Source organism: Typha angustifolia, chromosome 8 (genome assembly GCF_048772165.1).
Source record: "Typha angustifolia cultivar Huaian chromosome 8, ASM4877216v1, whole genome shotgun sequence".
Lineage (NCBI taxonomy): Eukaryota > Viridiplantae > Streptophyta > Magnoliopsida > Poales > Typhaceae > Typha > Typha angustifolia.
In genome coordinates, this window is record NC_133246.1 from 17,341,286 (window position 1) to 17,360,810 (window position 19,525).

The 19,525-nt window shown below is 38.3% G+C and overlaps 3 protein-coding genes across 7 annotated transcripts; 1 reads left to right on the forward strand and 2 right to left on the reverse strand.

Moving 5' to 3' along the window:
• Positions 1-180: 180 nt before the first annotated feature.
• On the reverse strand, positions 181-7,516 carry LOC140764764 (uncharacterized protein At3g17950). Of its 3 annotated transcripts, XM_073103507.1 has the most exons (5): positions 6,842-7,516; positions 4,662-5,001; positions 3,998-4,115; positions 3,654-3,803; positions 181-2,815 (listed from the first exon to the last, which is right to left on the reverse strand). In XM_073103507.1, the coding sequence occupies exons 3-5, from the start codon at positions 4,007-4,009 to the stop codon at positions 2,315-2,317; spliced, it is 663 nt and encodes a 220-aa protein (XP_072959608.1). In that variant the 5' UTR covers positions 4,010-4,115; positions 4,662-5,001; positions 6,842-7,516; the 3' UTR covers positions 181-2,314. The 3 variants fall into 3 exon arrangements, with proteins under 3 accessions (XP_072959608.1, XP_072959605.1, XP_072959606.1); XM_073103504.1 differs by lacking the exons at positions 4,662-5,001; positions 6,842-7,516 and adding an exon at positions 4,258-4,640 and having other exon boundaries at positions 182-2,815; XM_073103505.1 differs by lacking the exons at positions 4,662-5,001; positions 6,842-7,516 and having other exon boundaries at positions 182-2,815; positions 3,998-4,251.
• Positions 7,517-11,057: 3,541 nt separating this feature from the next.
• Positions 11,058-14,244, forward strand: LOC140764616 (very-long-chain enoyl-CoA reductase-like). Of its 2 annotated transcripts, XM_073103274.1 has the most exons (5): positions 11,058-11,192; positions 11,296-11,405; positions 11,545-11,584; positions 12,873-13,627; positions 13,957-14,244. In XM_073103274.1, the coding sequence occupies exons 2-5, from the start codon at positions 11,337-11,339 to the stop codon at positions 14,023-14,025; spliced, it is 933 nt and encodes a 310-aa protein (XP_072959375.1). In that variant the 5' UTR covers positions 11,058-11,192; positions 11,296-11,336; the 3' UTR covers positions 14,026-14,244. The 2 variants fall into 2 exon arrangements, with proteins under 2 accessions (XP_072959375.1, XP_072959374.1); XM_073103273.1 differs by lacking the exon at positions 11,058-11,192 and having other exon boundaries at positions 11,253-11,405.
• A 1,074-nt stretch (positions 14,245-15,318) lies between these two features.
• On the reverse strand, positions 15,319-19,237 carry LOC140764615 (dol-P-Glc:Glc(2)Man(9)GlcNAc(2)-PP-Dol alpha-1,2-glucosyltransferase). 2 transcript variants are annotated; one of them, XM_073103271.1, is made up of 8 exons: positions 19,083-19,237; positions 18,884-18,972; positions 18,155-18,488; positions 17,749-18,025; positions 17,012-17,149; positions 16,720-16,924; positions 16,150-16,292; positions 15,319-15,983 (listed from the first exon to the last, which is right to left on the reverse strand). In XM_073103271.1, exons 1-8 carry the CDS (start codon positions 19,170-19,172, stop codon positions 15,724-15,726), a joined length of 1,536 nt encoding a protein of 511 aa, XP_072959372.1. In that variant the 5' UTR covers positions 19,173-19,237; the 3' UTR covers positions 15,319-15,723. The 2 variants fall into 2 exon arrangements, with proteins under 2 accessions (XP_072959372.1, XP_072959373.1); XM_073103272.1 differs by having other exon boundaries at positions 15,328-15,983; positions 18,155-18,447; positions 19,083-19,134.
• Positions 19,238-19,525: the final 288 nt, after the last annotated feature.

Below are 19,525 nucleotides of genomic sequence, written 5' to 3' on the forward strand. Positions count from 1 at the left end.
AATATTATACTTTTCTGGCGCCGTCTTTAAAGACTAGTAATCAAATATATTAAGAATACACTTACTTCAATATATATAACTTTTCATGTTAGCAATCGACCCAAATCCAAAGAATTGTGTCTTGCTGGTTGGTTGTTTTGGTGGCCTAACCAACTGGTAGTTGAGAAGTAGTTAAGCAGTAAAATTTCATGACATGGGAGTGGATACTATCGGGAAGGTATGAAAGGCGTGATGCAACATTAATTGCAAATCCATATCACCTCTAAAGATATTGAGAGAAAGGGGAAGCTAGATTCCAAACAAGTTCTTCTCCCTTCCCTTCCACTTGGAAGAGAAGCACTCTTTCACTGGCTGTTACAATCGCTGTGGTCCAAGGGGTGCTCACTATAATCCGATACTACTGGATGGGCTCGACATGACTGTCAAACTCCGTTCTGGATGCCATCATGAAGATATTGCGAGCCTTCATTTGGGAGAAAGTAGTTGATCGTTGGGGTTTACACCTTGTGAGCTAGGCCACCGTCACGAGGGCAAAGACACGGCTAGGAAAGCGTTGTTGGGGCTGCATGTCCCCATTATGCTTCGACTTAGACAATCGCCTTGGGTTAGTATTCCGCTGCACAAATATGGAGAGCTTTCTATATGGAAGGAAGGAAAGGAGAAGAGAGTCATGGATTTGGTGAGGCCTTGTCGGAGCTGTCAAGGATCTACATGATGGTTTTTGTCAAAGTATTGGCAATGGAGAAGGCACGCTGGTGCTAATGGAGCCATGGATATTGGAGATTTCGTTAATCCGTCTTCCTAGCTACGTGCATGCTAGACTCCTGGATGAGCGGTCCAAAGTGGAGGAGTTGCTAATTGAGCATGGCTGGCACGTGGAGAAGTTGCTCATGTGTTTCGGGGAGGGCTTGGCCTTTAAAATCCAGGCTCCGAAGGAAGATGGCGAATGGGTCTAGGCTCCCAAGGAAGATGGTGAAGCCAAGACTATGTCCATCGACAAATATTTGATAAAGCCTAAAACTGACGCTTGGCCGGATTGCGCCAAATTTATGAGCCTTATCTTTGGCACCCAGGATCCATCTCTTCATTTGGAAGGCCTTTTGGGATCACTTACCTACGCAGGCCTACTTAAACAGCATCAAATGTGTGCCTGACCATAATTGTGGGTTCTGCGGGTTTTTCCAGGAAACCATCGGCCATTTATTTTTTGGCTGTCGATTCGCCAAGGAAGTTTGGGACCAGGTGGACGTCAGCCTAAGACTGGGAGGAAATTTGTATGCAAGGATTGACAAGAATTGGATAAAGCTCGATCTGGGATAAGGATTGTGAGCGTGTTTTCATCTAAGCAGTCATTGCCTCGAGCATATGGGAAATTTGGAAGGGACGAAATGGCCAGGTTTTTCGAGGAGATAAGCAATCTGTTGTGGTGACAGCAAGCCTAGCGGTGCAGTTGGCCATGGAGTATGATCGAGGTGGATGGCCACAAGCACAAGCAAAGGAGGAGTGCTCGTAATGTCCGATGGGAGCCGCCATTCTCTGGATAACTTAAACTCAACTCAGATGGACCCTTCCTTAGATGACCTCCATTATCAAGGGGGTACAGGCTTTGTCATCCGGAATGAAAGTGGAGAAATGGTTGTGGCAGCATCGGAACCCATTGCCGAGGTGTCCTCAGAATTTAGTGAGGCAATAGCTGTAGTACTTGGGTTACAAGAAGCCGAGGCAAAGGTAATAAAAGTGTGGTAGAATCAGATGCAAAATCCATAGTAAAAATTTTAGGGAAAGAAACAGATTGGCGGGAGAAAAGGTAGGAGAGTGACAAATAGAATTATTTGGAGAGATGGATCGGCTCTGCCAAAAGAATAAGAGGTAATCCTACAACAGGATAGGTCTCATCAAACTGAACCTCTATTGTACTAGCTAGCTAGATTTTAGCTTCTTAATAAGAAAAAAAGAGATTCCAAACAAGTGTAGATCATATAATGGCCATAGGATATAGCCATTGTCGTTGTCATAGCCTGGATTCATGGGACCAATATTCAAGTACGGGCTCCAGTGACGACACATCACAGTACTGCCCATTGTTACCCTTGGTCAAGGGAAAAATACCTCTCTAATCAGGTAGGCTGGTCGTCCTACAAAGATTAAAGGAGATGTCATGATGATTGGATAAGTCCAGCACCGACAATATGGAAAAATGACCCGTCGTCAATTCCATCAGGTGGTTGGGATTTTGGTTGGACCTCAATTTGAACGAATTGTTCATCCAGATGGGACTAACTGTGTAAAAGATCATCTGCAGTACACTGCACCTTCAATGGCTAGAATCACCACCTAGACAAGGACACACCAAAGCAAAACGATAGCCATTGCCATGAACTAATCCTCCCCTAGGATTCTCCACTCCAGAGCTGGCCCAAGTGCTTGCTGGCTTAACATCTCCATCAACCTGAGGGGGAGCAACTAGGCCATTTGAGAAGAGGGGGTTGGGCTCCAGAGTAGTAGATTGGTCTCCATGTAACCCAACGAGCTCATATGTAGCTGGTACTCTGGCGCTCCTGTGAACGTTGCTTGCCCTCCTCTCCTCCTGAAGAAAGTGGCCGAGAGATGGAGTACCGCGAGCCATGTCGCTGCTGAGGTGAGCTCTTGGGCAAAGAGAGAACCAGGTCGTGGTCCTTTGGGTCTTCTTTGCTCTCGGTCTGCCTTGCTTCCTTCTGCTCCTCCTTAGAGACGTATTTGAGAGGTCAAGAATGCTGGTGATGCCAATGAGGCTGCCGAATGTGATGCTCCGATCATGGAAGAAAGAACCAGTCGACTGAAACAAAAGATTCATCAACATAGAACGTCTTAGAACAATACTCATATATATATATTTTTTAGTATCTTTTCAAACTATCATGATTCATGATCCATAAAACTTTCCTTCAGACATTAGACTGTCAATTAGCAAATTTTAGAGTTCCAAGGTTTACGTTTCAGGGTTAATGGCAATACTGGATTAGAAATGTAGGATAATATATGATGTTGCGCTTTTATCTGCAACTTTCCCCAATGTTACAAAACATGGCTCTTGAGAAAAATGGAGGGAAGGCAGGAGCAAGGAAACCCTGCTACAATGGTAGAAATTGTCCTTTCATAGCATTTATGAGCTCATTACGTAAAACAAGGATTTATTGTTCCAATATCAAAATATTGTGCGAAATACGAGGCGTACTTTGATGGTGTTGGCACTATAATGAGGGTTGACAGAGGCCACAATAGGAAAAGAAAAGAAAAGAAGCTAAATTATAATTTTCACCTCCTGAGGCCTGAATTATCTAAAACTGTGACAATATCTATACCTAGGTCATTACTTTTTCAATAGTATAAAGAGGTAACTGTATGATTTTATTTCATATAAATTTTTGGGTATTGAACAGGGATAAAAGTATATTTGAAGCAAAAGAAAGACTTCCAATAAACTATTCTACTACCTTATATGAAAGTAAATCAAGACTGGAGTAATTGATGGAAGATGAATAGGCAACTACGGAGCATCACCTGTGTCCTACTGTACATATGTATAAATGCATATCATGATCATAGAAAGGGCTATTAAAATATGTATGAAAGAGCAAAATATCACTTAAAACATCTATTAGTTCTAGTCTGACCTCTGTCTCTGAATCTGATGAAGAAACAGAAGAGGACGTTGGAGACTCAGTGATGATGGTGTTGGACGAAAGAGTCCCAGAAAAGTCAAGATTCCCAATTTGACCAACTCTCAAATGCAATGGCTGCAGTCCAAGAGGCCATCCACCTTCCTGTCATTAATTCAGACAAAACTTGCATAGATAAAGAAGTCCTCCTAAGACGCAAACAGATTAACACTCTTGATATTAACTAGGTAAACAAATACATAGAGACATGACATGAGATAAACAGTGACCTTGTTCTGCTAAGGGGACAGGAGAAGAGGAGAATGGCGAGGGACGCAGAGGAATCTAAATGTACATACCTGCTGAGCCATTTCCTCCACTAAGAAGCTCAGAAGCTGTTGCTGAGTGAACCGGACGTCACTTGATAGAACCAATGCAGCTCATAGGGAGCCGAGCAGAAGTAGTAAAAGGACTAGGCTGGTAGAAGAAGACAGAAAGAATAGCACATTACTCATCTCAATAAAGGAAAAGAAAGAAAAAGAATAGCACAATGCAGAAGCATTGGTAAATGTGCTTCTGAAAAGAACAAGTAGAAATAAGAGAGGGAGAGTGAATTCACCATCACAGGAAGGAGATGGAGAAATATATAACTTCTGCCATCCGATACTTGTTGATGGGAGGCAATAATGCAGCGAGAGAGAGAGAGAGAGAGAGATAAAGTTAAAGAGAGGAGAAGAGAATCAAGTGAGAGGAGGCATGGCGCTGCAAATCCAGTGCACGTCCTGTGCGATGCTTCAGCTTTTGATAACAAAGAAGCAGAGGATATCCCCAGGGGGGATTCATCATTCTGCTACAGCGAAAAGATAGCAGCACATGGGAACTGTGGAATTTGATGATAACTTTTGCTTTCTCAAAAGAGACCCATTCACAGTAGCAGCTAATGAATAAGTGATGGCCGGTCAATTCTTCACTACGGACAAACTTGACTAAATATCTACAGGTGGATTTGGTAGAGGAGATAACCTTTTCGTGGGACTTATTGCCATGATTTACAAGGCAACAGATCCTTGACAGCGTTGTAGGAAATCTCATATCACATGGCGGAGTCGAAGTTAGAAAAAGCTCAAACAAATTCGAGAGGCACCTACAGACTGCCACATAGAGTTGATGCAGGAAATTCCTACAGCATGGCGGTAGAGAACCACAGTGAGTTACAAGGATCGATGCTAACCATTGGAAAGCTCCTACCTAGGGGCATAAGATGTTCGGAACACAGCCTAAGACCAGGTAGAGTTTGGATCCTCTCCAGTTGTGTATTGTCCAAAACAGAAGCTACTGCATCATCTGGAATAACAGCCAACATCTGAAGCAAGGGAAAGTGGCTTAAAGAGAGAAAAGATATAAAATAAAATAATATGCTGTAATCATCTAATTCAGCCATTAGAACATGCCAGCCAACCAACAAGATTTTTTCTTTTCAGAAAAAAAAAAGTTCAATCTGAGTGAAGTGTACTGTTCCTGCCACTGTAGCTTTACCAATGGACAGTCTTCTACTTGGGATATTGTATGTTGATAAATGGAAAGCGATAGTTCTAAAATTAATGGTCACCTATAAAAAGCGCTCTTAGAAGTTATCCAAGCATACACTTCCTCCTTTCTGAAAGACTACTACAATTCAATAGTTCAATGCGTGATTAGGAATTAGCTGTAGAGCTCTTAAATTAGTCATCATGCGCCAGGCTTGAATTCATGTGTGGATACAAAACGAAAATCAATTAAAGTGCCCACATGGAGAAACAGAGGGAGAGCTAATATATTCAGAGGTCTTTTGCTTTTGCCCGATTTAATAGATATTAGCTCATTAATTACTTTTTAAAAAAATTAAATTATAAAAAAATATTGATTTTCATATTCTAAAGCTCTTCCTCATTTTTGAGAAAGCCGTTCGCACATATAAATTCCTATTATTTACTGTTCGAACGCAATTGAAATGCGTCCAACACTCGTCAATTAAGTTTTCATATTAAAGTTTATTTATAACTTTTAAATGATTAGCTAACATCTAAATACGTGGAATAACAACTACTTTGAGATAATTGATAATTAGAGGTTTTATTTTGTATAAGTTTGAGCCAACTTTCTCCTCCCTCTCCCTCGATATCCATCTCAAGCTTCCTTCTACGATTGAGTCTATCGCTTCTCCCTCTTCACTTCAGCAACTAGTCATCCTGAAAGCTTTCTTCCCCTCCTCATTTTATTCAAGATACTATTACACCAACCTTAGCCATTATTTCATCCCATAATTCTAAACACATTATTAATTTTCATCATCCACATCCATCATGTTATTTCCTAATCTTGGTCATTATTTTCTCAATATCTTTTGATTCTACTTACCCGATCGACTAGATTTCAGTTGTGTTCGAATCTGACTTTTAGAGAGACAACATATTTAAATCACAAATCATTTCAATGGTTAGATCAATCCCTACTGTATTTGAAAATTTTGTTCTATCCAGAATAACAATTTGGATCAGCAAACATTTTCCTCAAGGGCAATAGTAAAAGATAAGGAATTAATTGCGTCATGCTTGAATCCATGTGTGAATCCAAGTGTGAATCCAAACAAAAATCAATTGAAGTGCTCACATGGAGAAACAAAGGGAGAGCTAATATATTCACAAAGATCTTTTGCTTTCCGCCGACTTAGTAGATATTAACTGATCAACTAGTCTAAAAATTAAAATTATTACAAAATAATAATTTTTATATTCTAATGCTTTTTCTTATTTCTGAGATGAGACATTTTTACAAACCTAACAGTGAATGTAATTTAAATGAATGAAGTCTTATATTTTTAAACAAAAATGAGCATAGTAGTATTTGAACTCTTAACCTTTAGCTCTAATATTATATTAAAAAAATATGATCTCCTAATTTTTGTTGATATATAAAAATTTCTTAACGGAAGGGGCAAGTGAGATAATTAAAAGATTCATTGTGTACAAAAAAAATAATTTAGAGGTCATTTTGGAAGAGAATAATAGTTAAGGGGTGAAAAAAATTTATCCCTATTTCTTTTATATTCTAACAGTAAACCGAAAACAGAAAGACTCGACATATTTGAGGAAGCCAACACTCTACTAGGAAACATAAGGGAGAGCTAAACGAGCAGAAAGAGCATTAAAAGTTAAAAAAAGTACCTAATTAACGCGAGGAGACACCATTGCATCAAAAAGTTACTCGGATTCCCTCGGCAATCATAGCTTGAGCTCCCTGATTTGGCGTTAAGAATGAAAGGAAGCATCCAAAGGAAGAGACAGTGCTTTACCTTTACTGGGCCCCATCAAGTACCACAAAACTCGACTCATTATCACCATCTCAATGCCCATCGGTTGTAAATGGTGCAGATTCTTTAGTAGGGAAAATTATAATTACGTAGGAACACATGCTTTGCTAGTTCCACTCAATTTTACCAGACAAACTAACAATGACACTCAGATGACACAGTATAACACTATAATTTGAGGACCAGGATAAGGTTTTGCTTGAAACTTACCAGTAAACATCGTTCAGATGTACTGTTGTTCTACAAGTGGATAGAAATCATGGAAAGGAGTATCACGAAAATATCTGTGCTTCAGTGATTGGGGATGGGCACCTCTTTTTAGAGTTAACAGAACTCACTTAGTTTCCTGCTCTGATTTCTCTCTTTTTGGAAGCCCAATATTTTCACACCCAATGAAACTTCCCATCCATCAATATTTATGTCTCAACGACAATTGAAGTCTTGAAAACAATAATATCTGAGTGACATTTCTTTTTTGTTGAGAATTAAATACCCCATAAATATCTGAGTAGCACTAACAGTGTATGCCCGCTAAGATCCAAGAAGGTACTGTAAAGATTATAAAAAAAAAATCATATACAAGTAATGAGAAAAAAGAAAAACACAGAAACAGTATTTTAATTTAAAACATGAAGTACTCATGTCAGCATTGCAAGCACCTACAAGCATAATTGGTACTTGAATTGCCAGACTTCTTTTTTACTTTTTAAGAAATGAGAAAGAGTGAACCATAACTCATGCCACCATTGCAGGTGTACCTTGTGACATATGATATTTTAATAATGAATAACATAACAGGGGTAATTAGATCATGAAAATTGGAAAGGAAATGAGACTTGGTCCTAATTATTCAAGAATTAATTTCATTTTCTGATAATGAACTGAAGTTGGGGTTGGTACCACTGAAGCAAAAGCCACTATATGCAGAAAAACTGAGAAACAATTAGGAGTAGTGCATGGTAATACTTGGTAGATGAGACAACGAAACAGCTTCCTCGGTCATAATGAAATCCAATACCATTATGTCGCATAGAAAGGTCAAAGATTGGAGCCATAGCCTCCTTTGTTGGTGAGACGATTGGTTTTAAGTTTTAACTTTAAACAAAGTAGCTCTATACATGACTGATGCTGGTTGCCTGGTCCTCAAAAGCAAAGATGTGAAGCTTAACAAGGATCTGAGGCATATTTAGTATTGTTCTTCAATAATTGAGTTGGATGCTTAAAGCAACTCTCCACTTTGATTTTAAGTATCTTGGGCCCAAATGAGGTACAGGTAAGCCTCTGACCGTTGTCCATAAGCTTCATAGAGAAACATCCAAATTTCAAAAACAAGTACTATATCCAAAGCAAGGTTTAAAATCAGCAAGTAATATATTCTCTTTCTCAAAAAAAGCAAGTAACATATGGTCTTTTATTTTCTTATTTTGATAACTTTGACGAAAGCAGTTCAACAATGAAAATCTTGAAGTACATGACGCATTTGCATATCCTTAATGGCAAGTGGCAGCATCGGTAAGGAATTTGAGGATGAAATAAAAGAGATGCAAGACAGAATAGGAAACCTAAAAAGAAAAGCCACATATGCAAGTATAAGTTAAAATTTTTTATGTTTTATTCTTCTGCTTTCTCTATGGCGAGTTTTTTTATCTCAAAAATTGAATTGATAGAACCGCCAAGCTCCAAAATAGACCAATGAAATAAAGAAGAGCTAGTGATAGGATATTGGTGGTACCATTTTGTCCACTTCAAATTTTAACGCAGAGTAGTACCTAGAGGAGTGTCTTGGTTACATGCTTCAATGGCCAAGTCAGGGCTGGAGTTTGCAAGGCCAAAGACAAAATGTTGCAAAATTAGGATTAGATGATACTTCAGGTCACTAGCAAGTATGAGACATTCACATTGCTGCAGGTAAATAAGTTAAGAATTTCTTTGCCTGCACTACAGAGAGAATTATAAAATTCAATAAACATAATCATACTACGAAAAGGAACTAGTAAGGTTTAGTGTCAATGAGATAAGTGAACAGGACCATTGATATTCAAGAAGAAAGAGAACAAGAAAACACATAGCTTCAAAGATTACAAACTACCTTGAAATGTTAAATCAGATGTTAGAAACAAATTAAGCAAATATCAAATTACTAAAAGCAAACTAGGAAGATGTCCCAGCTTCCAACTTCAAACCTATATTCAGCTACCAAAATGCTGATCTGACTGGTTGAAAAGATCTCCGAATGAAACAGGATACCAAACAGAAACATGTTTCAAAAAAGTAAAAGACTGTTATGAATGTGAAGCTGTTGAAAGGACCGTTATCAATAATTCACAACATTAAATTTTACTCTAGAAAAGGATCTTACTGGCAAGTTTTATTGTTAGCTTTAGTTTGAGATGCTAGGAATGGCATGGTCTGGCTCAACAACCTTTTCCCATCATATTCACAAGCCTTACCCAGAAGAGAATCTTCCACATATTCAATTGAGAAAAGGACATCAAGATAGTAATGCTTAGATGCAAAAGAAAGTGAGCTAATAAGGTTTCACAAACTATTCAACATGTTAGTTGTCTGAAAGTGGGCATACGACATGAAAAGCATGGACAAAAATTCTACATGCATATCATGGTGTAATCTGTGACAAAGTTCATTTTTCAAACTTCGATATATATCTACTCTACATATCATGGTGTATCAGTTCTACAGCAGACACGAACGAAAGAGAAGATTTATTTCTGCAAGTTTGTTTTTCAAATAGAGAACACAGAAACAGCAGTAATATTTGACTATTTAATTATGCAACTTCATAACCTATGGGATTTTCTAACGAAGCATCAGGTGGTCAAGTTATATGTTGAGATATGAAGTCATTATAATACCTTAGTATAATATGATAAACAGGCTGAGCATGTACAATTGTCTATCCCACTGTCATTTGGGCATCAAAGACATGCGACAGTAAAGATGTACATATCATGTAAGAAGAAAGATCTACAAAACGTCATGCAAGAATAAAGGCTTAAAGGAGGCAATAACTAATATAGAAGAATAAAACAATATATTCGCTAAAACTATTAGAGGGTTAAGAACCCTAGCTTTCTTTCTTGCCTCTACGTATCAATCCAAATTATTACAAGTCGTAGTTCAGGCGGATTTCTCCATGTCTTGCATAACACTGCCATGGAAAAACTATACGAACTATTTTTCATCTGCATCAGGCAAGCAATATGAGTTTGCTCTGCACTAAGATTTCATCCCTCACATCTACACCAAGCATTACAGAAAACACGGAAAACTACCTGAGTTATAAGATAGCAACCGTTAATATTCACTAATTTCATCCTTAATCTTGAACTATATATAAAAAAAAAGAAACATAAAAAGAAAAATTCGGTTTTCCTCTATACTAAGTCCAATTAAATGATAAGGAGGACCAAATATTTACCGCCACTTCTGTATCCGCGGTGATCAATAAGGCTCCGGTAGCAAGGAAAGAGATTTCACGGCGTCGTCAATGGAGGAAGATGAATCGAGGAAGGCAGAGGTTTCCGGATCTAGGATTTTGTTAGAGTTTCTGGGATCGCGGAAGAAGGGAGAAAGGGAAAGCGATAGGGCGGGAAAACGAGAGAGAAAAAAGAAGAGCGATCAGGTTTCGAATTCGAAGAGTGGGAATACAAAGAGGCGGAGAGTTTGAGAAAATTACGGACGACCCGGACTTAACTGCTTGTACTACTAACTAAGCAGGCCTCAAGTGGCCCAATTAATGACGGAGCCCATTAAGTTCTTTTATCCTTTGGGTACAAAAGCCCGGTTCTTTTTCCGGTGAAAGAAACCATGAGCATTGGATGAATGGACGATGTCTTATTCATGTCATCTATCAGAAAGAAATATCGGGTTACGTTATCGGCGTTAGTAGATTTGAGTTGATAACGACTTCGATCCCTTCAACTACCTTGCAATTTGAATGAAGGCCAGAGATGGACCAAGTCAACAAATAGAATTAAAAAATAAAAATAAAAACATAAACGCAATGTCCATGACCATGAGATTTAAGCGATGGTACACCTAGAGCTCTTTAAATATCCAACCATGTATTTGTTGTTGGCTAGAGGTAGAGAGTTAGCTCTCCTACTCCAACTGCATCAATAACTCCCCCTCGTCAACTGTGAGATTCTGCTCGTGAATTGATTGGGGCGGCCCAACGCCTTCAGGTATGGGGCCCAATTACTTCTCCCAATAAATGCGGACATAGGCTTTGTTCCTTCCTCCAGATTCTTCTTTGTTTTATAAATCTCCGCTTCTCTTCTCCTTCAGCTCGGATCTGTCTGGGTTTTGAGTTGGGTCTTCGAGGTGAGATGAAGGTGACGGTGGTTTCCCGCAGCGGTAGGGAGGTCGTCAAGGGTGGAATCGAGCTCAAGGATTCCGTATGTTCTTAGCTTTGCTTCTATATTTGAAACTTTAGCTTTTGTTCTTCTGATCCAGTCTCTGGGTCTGATTTACTTTCTAATTGTTGGCTATGTGTTTGGTTGTAACGGAAAACTTGTTGTTTTTATTTGCTTGCAGGCCACTGTGAAAGATTTGCAGGAGGCGATTCATGCCCGGAGTAAGTTTTATGAGTAGCTTTGCAATTTTCTTAGTATTCTTCCTTATTATTATGTTTTTATTTGGTGATGTCGTGAAAAGATTGGTTCTTTGGTTGCAAACTTTTATGTTCTATTGTTTTCCTTTTTAAAATAAAAGGAAAAAGGTTATTTTTAAAAGTTCCCCATTCTAATTTATTGGTGGAGTTTAGAAATTAGAAGTTGGTCTTCTCTAGCTCTGCAAACTTTGGTGATCCGGATTTTACCTTTTTGTGCGTTTTCCTTTCTCTTTTTTGGGTGGAAGGTTCTTGTACTGTAGAAAAATGAAATGATCGGTGGCATGCTGATCATGTATCAAAGTCAGTGAAAGTGTATAAGATCTAGATTTAACCTTGATTGGTTTTGAAAAATCAGATTTATTTCAGATTTGGCCTTGTTAGGTCCAGGTCAAATACATGTGAAACTCCAGACATTTGTTTCTTCTAATTTGATTGCGAAATTCATATTCTGCGTCCACCTCTCAATTTCTGCATTTTACTTCTCATGAATTAAACTGGATGATCAAGTAATGCTGTTTACAGTTAGACTTTTCGAGCATTGTTTGTCAAATTATATTTTATTGACCTTGAGGCACTTCTGCATGACAGAACATTAAAGTGCTACGCATATGTTCTTTAAAAAGAATTTAAAACTTTAGGTCTTGATTCATAAAACAAGAAGAAAAAAGTTCATAGATTAGTAAAGTAGGCCACCAGACATTGTTTAGCTCATAGACTAGTAAGTTAAATCACTAAACCTTGGTCTCCCTATTAAAACAATTATATTTCTCATTACTTGTACTTAGAGACTAGCTATTTGCAAGTAAACATATCTCATATCTGGTTCATGCCTGCCGGTATGTGAGATAGATCTGTTGGAGATGCGGCCATAGACAACTGCAATTTAGGGGCTTTTGCATTATTATATTGTTATGAGTGAATATATCTTTTTTGTAAATCATAACCAAATCTTGATGCGTTTGACAAGATGTTACTATTACTACTCATTCCCTTCACTTAGCAATTGATGATAATCTCATTATAAAGTCACCTTAAGTGTGGCATCAGGCAAGTTTCTATATAGGTCAATTGAGTTATGAGTTTAGGATTATGGTTAAGAAAATGCAACTTCTTTACAACAACCAATCCTTTGGTCATAACTATATGGGGATATATTTTGTATATGTACAAACACATGTTTGTATGTATATATCTGTTCTATTATGTTTCCTGGACTTGTAATTGATCGTTGACAATTTTCATATTTATGCAGCGAAAAAATTTTATCCTTCTAGACAGCGGCTTACCCTCCCCTTGCGTCCTGGAACCTCTGGGAAACCAGTCATCCTTGATCCAAAGAAAAATTTGTCAGATTATTGTGAGAAGAATTCTACAAGTTTGACTGTGGTCTTTAAGGATTTGGGTGTGCAGGTTTTGTACAGTACCCTTTTCTTCTGGGAATACTTGGGCCCTTTAATTATCTACCCCATCTTTTACTACTTTCCAGTCTACAAGTACTTTGGTTATGAGGGTGAGCGTGTTATCCATCCAGCCCAGACTTATGCCATGTACTACTGGTGCTTTCACTACTTCAAACGGATCATGGAGACATTCTTTGTCCACAGATTCAGCCATGCAACTTCACCTTTGTCTAATGTGTTCAGAAACTGTGCTTATTACTGGACTTTTGGGGCTTATATTGCTTACTATGTGAACCACCCACTTTATACTCCTGTGAATGATCTGCAAATGAAGATTGGTTTTGGCTTTGGATTGCTCAACCAAGTGTCGAATTTCTATTGCCATCTCATGTTAAGGAACCTTAGAAGCCCTTCTGGCAACGGTGGGTATCAAATTCCTCGCGGGTTCTTGTTTAACATAGTGACATGTGCAAACTACACAACAGAGATCTATCAGTGGCTTGGTTTCAACATTGCAACACAGACAGTAGCAGGATATGTATTCCTTGTGGTGGCAACATCTATTATGACTAACTGGGCAATGGCGAAGCATCGCCGACTGAAGAAGGTAAACACTAAAATCAGTTCTTCTCAGCGTAGACTTTTCTATAAGTACATACCTTTGTGTTTTCCTCACAGCTTTTCATGATGGTTTTTGTAACTGATCTTTCATCAGCCTTTTAAGGCTACCCTCTTGGCCCAAAGTAAATAACTATGTTGGTCACGTCATGCCTGCTGACTAATAATTGCCCCTCTCTCTCTCTCAAAGAAGAGGAACAAGAAAAAAAGAAACTGCTGGGTTTTTTTATATATATTTTTACATTATGCATTATCATAAGGTGCAAATCCTGTATAATCTGTTTGCTGTGATTCTTACCTATAATGCCTCTTCTGCAGTTATTTGATGGGAAAGAAGGAAGACCTAGATATCCTCGGCGCTGGGTGATACTACCTCCATTCTTCTGAGAAGCCAAAGCCCCTCAGATGCTCAAGATCCATAGTCTATTCAGAACTTCTTAGAGTGTGGGCTTAAACATTTAAAATTTATTTGTTTGCATAGCTAAGGTTTTCTGCTTGAGCAAAACTCTGTTGTTTGCAAGATCTTTATACCTTAATCCAATTTGTCACTTAAATTTCATGACAATGATTTTTCATCCCAAATATCTCGTATGCGTCACTGGCTGAGATGTTCACACTACAGGCTGTTGTTTGAATGATGAAATTTCCGTCTAATGTGAGGCCTATGATGATGAAACTAGCACCGATCGTCATTTGTTATTGTTTGTACTGCCGCTTTCTGTTTTCTGTAATACTTAGGGTGCCAAGGGACTAATTTTTATACGCCCTCCATATGTTTGATAAAGTGTACGTGTGACATCTAGGATAGTTTTAGAAGTCATTATTATTGCGCAGAAGAACGTAAATGCCAAACAGGAGGAAGAAAAGATTTATTTATATCTTCTCTGACATTGAGGCTATTGCTTAAGATTGTTCACACCGTTGCTACACAGATTTCTTCGCACCCGTCAAAACTATTCTCATCTCTGCATCTCTAGAGACGACATGATATGTGGATCCAATTCCTCATCTCCAGTGATAGGACTAGTGTAGACGTGTAGTACATCGTTCTTTCTCCTCTCGGAGCTTCTCAATCCTCCTCTTCCACCCATAGGTGGCTCCCTTGCCTTCCCGGCCTCTTGAGCTCCACTGCCACCTCTTGCCTTGCTGTCTGCTTCCCTCGTTCCGAACTCGAGGTTCCAGTATTTCAAACAGCCTGTTCTCCCTCGAGTGCACAAGGAAATTTACAGATAGGTTCTGCTCCTCTTGACGTCTCTCTTGAGACATTGGCTTCTGCCCTGTTAATAGCTCTGCAATCACAACTCCTAAGCTGTATGCATTACTCTTTTCCGCCAGTTGTTGGAAGTACTCAGGATATGCTCCTTAGCACCGGATTCTGGTCTCCTAGTTGAGCGAGAAGGTGTCGCAGCCGAGGGCGGTGAATCTCAATGCCATTCTACAAGGTGGCTCAGCCAATAGCCCCTTTAGTACTACACAAACGATCATCTTAGTTTCTTTATCCTAATTTCCTTGCATTTCTAATATTTGTCTGCTTACCTTCCCAAATTCGGTCAAGCTTGGCGACGGACATGGGCTCAGATGAACGACATGAGAGTATCTCCTCCATGTTAAAAGTATAGATCCTCTTGGGATAATTGATATGGGAAAGCCATCAGCCAAACAAAGGAACGTATGAGGTGCTCTCTATAGGGAAATAACCACAAATACGAAAGAAGGGAAATGTACATTTTGTAGGCAGATACAGTTCCAACTTCGAACAGATGTGTGCAATTAAGCAAACATACCAGCAAATTAGCACGTTTAACTTGGTGTACATTGTCTACTTTGTTTGCTAAACAAGCATAGTATCTATTGTCATCTCTCAGTATAATAATGAGAAAATTACAGTAAGGCAACGAGAAGAATCAGAGAACAAACTCTTAAACATGGATCATTAAGTGAAATTGTCAGCATAAATATCTTCTACTGTTTGCAATGTAATATGCAACTGTTGTCCTACATCACTATACAAGGATATGGCAGTCCGTTGGCTTCTGGCAGGATATCATGGTGAAAGGCACTGGAGCTTTTGCATGTGCTGTAATACTACCACATAAACCTCTGTGTCCCAATCTCATGTTCCCAATGGAATGGCCGAAACAAAAACATGGCCAGGGTGAAGATATCTACAACGACATAAACAGATACCATGACAAGCAACTTACTATTGCCAATGATTGGGGAATGCAGGGTTAATAAAACAAATGGTATAGTGAAATATCTGAACTCGATCAGTGGAGCAGGGACGAGTACTAGAGCAACAGATAAACCAAACAACAAAACCCAGATCCTTTTCTGCACTTCTCCTGCAAGATGATGAAGTAGCATATCAAGTTGAATGGAACTAACCAAGTAGATCAGGTAGCTCTTGCCGCTGACCAAAAATGTTATAAGTTGAATGAGAATAACCAAAGTATAAAACAGTAATAAGCTGTCAATGACAGCATTAACCAAGAGCTTCATATTACTAACCTAAAACATTAATGATGGAAAACCATGAGTATACGTAAATCGGAATTAAAAGGTATTTCATTATCCAATGAGCTTGGATGACTTTCCGCCAGATATAGAAGGGGTAATGGCGATTGTCAGCAAGAAGATATGGATGAGCAATGCTGCAATGACAAACTGAACTTGTTGAAGCATGTCAGAAAGAAATCAGGAGAGCAATAAAATTGTCTTAAAATAAATCATTGACAGATTAGGCTTATATTACTTAAGGCATAGAAGGTTTATGAGCTAGCAACACGGAAGTATTTAATGTTAAGAGTATCACAATTGAAGACCATAATTCCTGTCATTCCATGTTTCCAATTCTCTTTTCTTGACATTATTCAGTACTTAAGTACCACTACATTTTAACCATAAGATTTTCATATGTAAGCACTTGTTACAATGACTACATTAATATATATACAGAAAGACTGTATAACTGAGGAAACTTCAAAGAATAAAGGCAATCAAGATTTTAATCAGTTATATTCTGCAAATTGAAGAAAGTTGAGGTACAAATTAGTAGGTTCTCAGAAAGAAAAGTCTAACCTGAACCAATGAACTGCTACAGAGCTTGTGCTAAGAGCTGTCAATACTAGAAAAGAACCAACAATTTTATTATTTCTAAACAACTGGCACAATTTTGCAATTTGGCTAGTAGTAAAATGCAGAGGAGCGAGGGCTGAAGCTGAAACCAGACCAAAATACAAAATCTGTGCAAAGTGGGGGGACACCACATGAGCTTCCTTTGCACCTTCAGAATTTCATAAAGCTATATCAGATTCCACTTGAGTCTCACGTATCTTGCTAATTAAAGAAATAAGCATACAAAAACTAGTACCAAGGACTATACTCCCATTCCAGATGATAAAAGTCACAAAAGACACTAGAACCATAGCAAATGGTGCAAAGACCATCAAAACTTTCCACTTCAACGACCATAACTTGAAGGTCACATCAAGTATCTCATCAACAAAACCTGCAACATGATATTATCAGATGCAGCACTGAGCGCTTTAACCAAAAAGTTACATAATATCATAACAAGCATCAAAAGTTTCACCTAATAGTGTAGATTAAAGTTGATTTAGTACATATAGGGCTGCCTAAGGTGCAATTCTGTAGTGATCCATTGAGAAGTGAACAGAATTCAAGAAAGCATCTGGAAGCTTCAACCACCATAATGACATCATGTCTTTTCTGAATTATTTAATCTTACTATTTTCAATCATATCTGACAAGTAAAAGAAACATGCAGACATATCATCTTAACCAGCATATACAATTTCTATCTTCTTTGTCATTAAAAATCATGTATTTTGGATGAATTTCAATTGCAGAAGGCCACAACGTGCTAGTTCTCCATGAATCAGATAAGAAAGCCAATTTATAAAATGCATTGTAATATACAATGGAAAATAATAAAATAAACAACCTGCATTAGAAAACATTTCAAAGATCAACATGGTTAGGACTACTATCATTATTCTTGCTAAATGTAAAGGATACGAAAGCTTTTGAAAAGGCAATACTACATCTGGATGTAAATACAGCAGTCTGATGCAAAAGATAAAAAACCTGAGGAATTATATAGACAAGATTCACTGGATTCAGAAGCATGTAGTTTATTGGTGTTTACAGATCTACTGATTTGCCTTCTTCTCAAACCATAAGCATGTGAAGAATTGCTTTTTTCAGTCATTGCATTATTTTCCTCATGTAATATATTGCGGTTCTCCTGTGAACTGCAATCTCTTCTATAGAAGTCTTCCACATACACAATAGCCCCATTAGCAGCAACAAACACCATCCATACGACATTGGTCTGCCGGAAAAGTATTGCCAAAGCACCAAGCTGCAGAATGAAAATGAGGATATTTAGAATCCAGATTTTCTTTGGGATTTTGTAGAGCTACTTAAACTGGTAATGCAACAAAAGTAAGATAAATGTTGTCAGAAGAGATAGTCTACCATTTAAGCTTACCATTGCACTGAGCCAATATTGCTTCTTTAGACTAGCCAAGTACATTGCAAGGACTGCAGTTAGTGATGCTACATCTGTATAATACAGAAAAGTGAAGAACCAGTGAACAGGGTATAGTGCTATTAAAATAGCATATGCAGTTGCCTTCCTTTCGCCAAGAGTTGGTCTCAAATGGATAATTAGATCATGAATAAAAATGCTGCAGATGATCATTACAACAGCATTTATAGATCGAAGGATTGCAGTGCAACAAAGATCAGATAAGGATTGCGCTGCCTTGGTCAACCACATGCCTGGAAACAAAGAAGCAACATAGGCAAGTGAAACAAAGTACCTGCACAATTTTGAAATAAACAAAATTCTAAGCAACAGTTGCTGTCAATCCATTAGCACAAAATAGTAAAAAGCACTGCCATCTTCCGATCACATGAATGATCAATATATAAACTCAAAGAATAACCAACTACATGCCCAAACATCAAGGGTATATCCGTGAACATCACAGGGAAGAATTTTGCCCAAGTTATGCAATCCCCACTCAAGAGAATTGAAAGAAAGACTGAAAAATGAATATAAAATAAAATGTCAATCCTCTTCTCTAAGTTATCAAATGCGGCATCTACGATGAGATCAACGAAAAAGGCAATCGCTTTTCTTAACAATCCTACAAGCAATACACGCATCTAATGCGCAGATGGTTTAGCTTTTATTCAGAATTGTGAGACTTACAAGCCAGGAGGAGTAGTGATCATGGGATCCCAAGATCCGAAGTCCCCTCGGCAGTAGTGCTGCGCCTGAGGGATGTGGAATATCTCATCCTGCCCACCAAAATAAGATGCAAAAGACTAAGAGGCATAAGGGCGAACATCTAGTGTGCATCAAAAAGTATGCAAGAAAACAAGAAGAGAGGAGAGATCTTTAAGTTTACCATATATGGATCGGGAACGATCCTATTGACCAAGATGGAGATGGGAATAACCCATAGACTCACCACCACTGCGACGGCTCTCCTCCCCATCTCCTAAAGAACAATTCGAGAGTCGAGAAGCGAAGTACAAGAAGACGTTTGCAAATGGGCATGTGGGCTTTAATAAAACCGAAAAGGTCGGCCTACTGCGGCCCGTTTGCAAATATATATATATATATATATATATATATATATATATATATATAATGGAACTTGGAACTTGGAACTTGGAAGGTAGTTCGATCTCTCTCTAGGTAAAGAAATCCCAATGATTAGAATACAAATAACCACATTTAGGCTTGTTTGTTATGCTCATATAGTTTTCAATTAGCCCTTGTCTCCTATATCATTACTTTTAAATATAACCGTAGTAAACCATTGTCTTGTTGAGATCGACAGCCGCT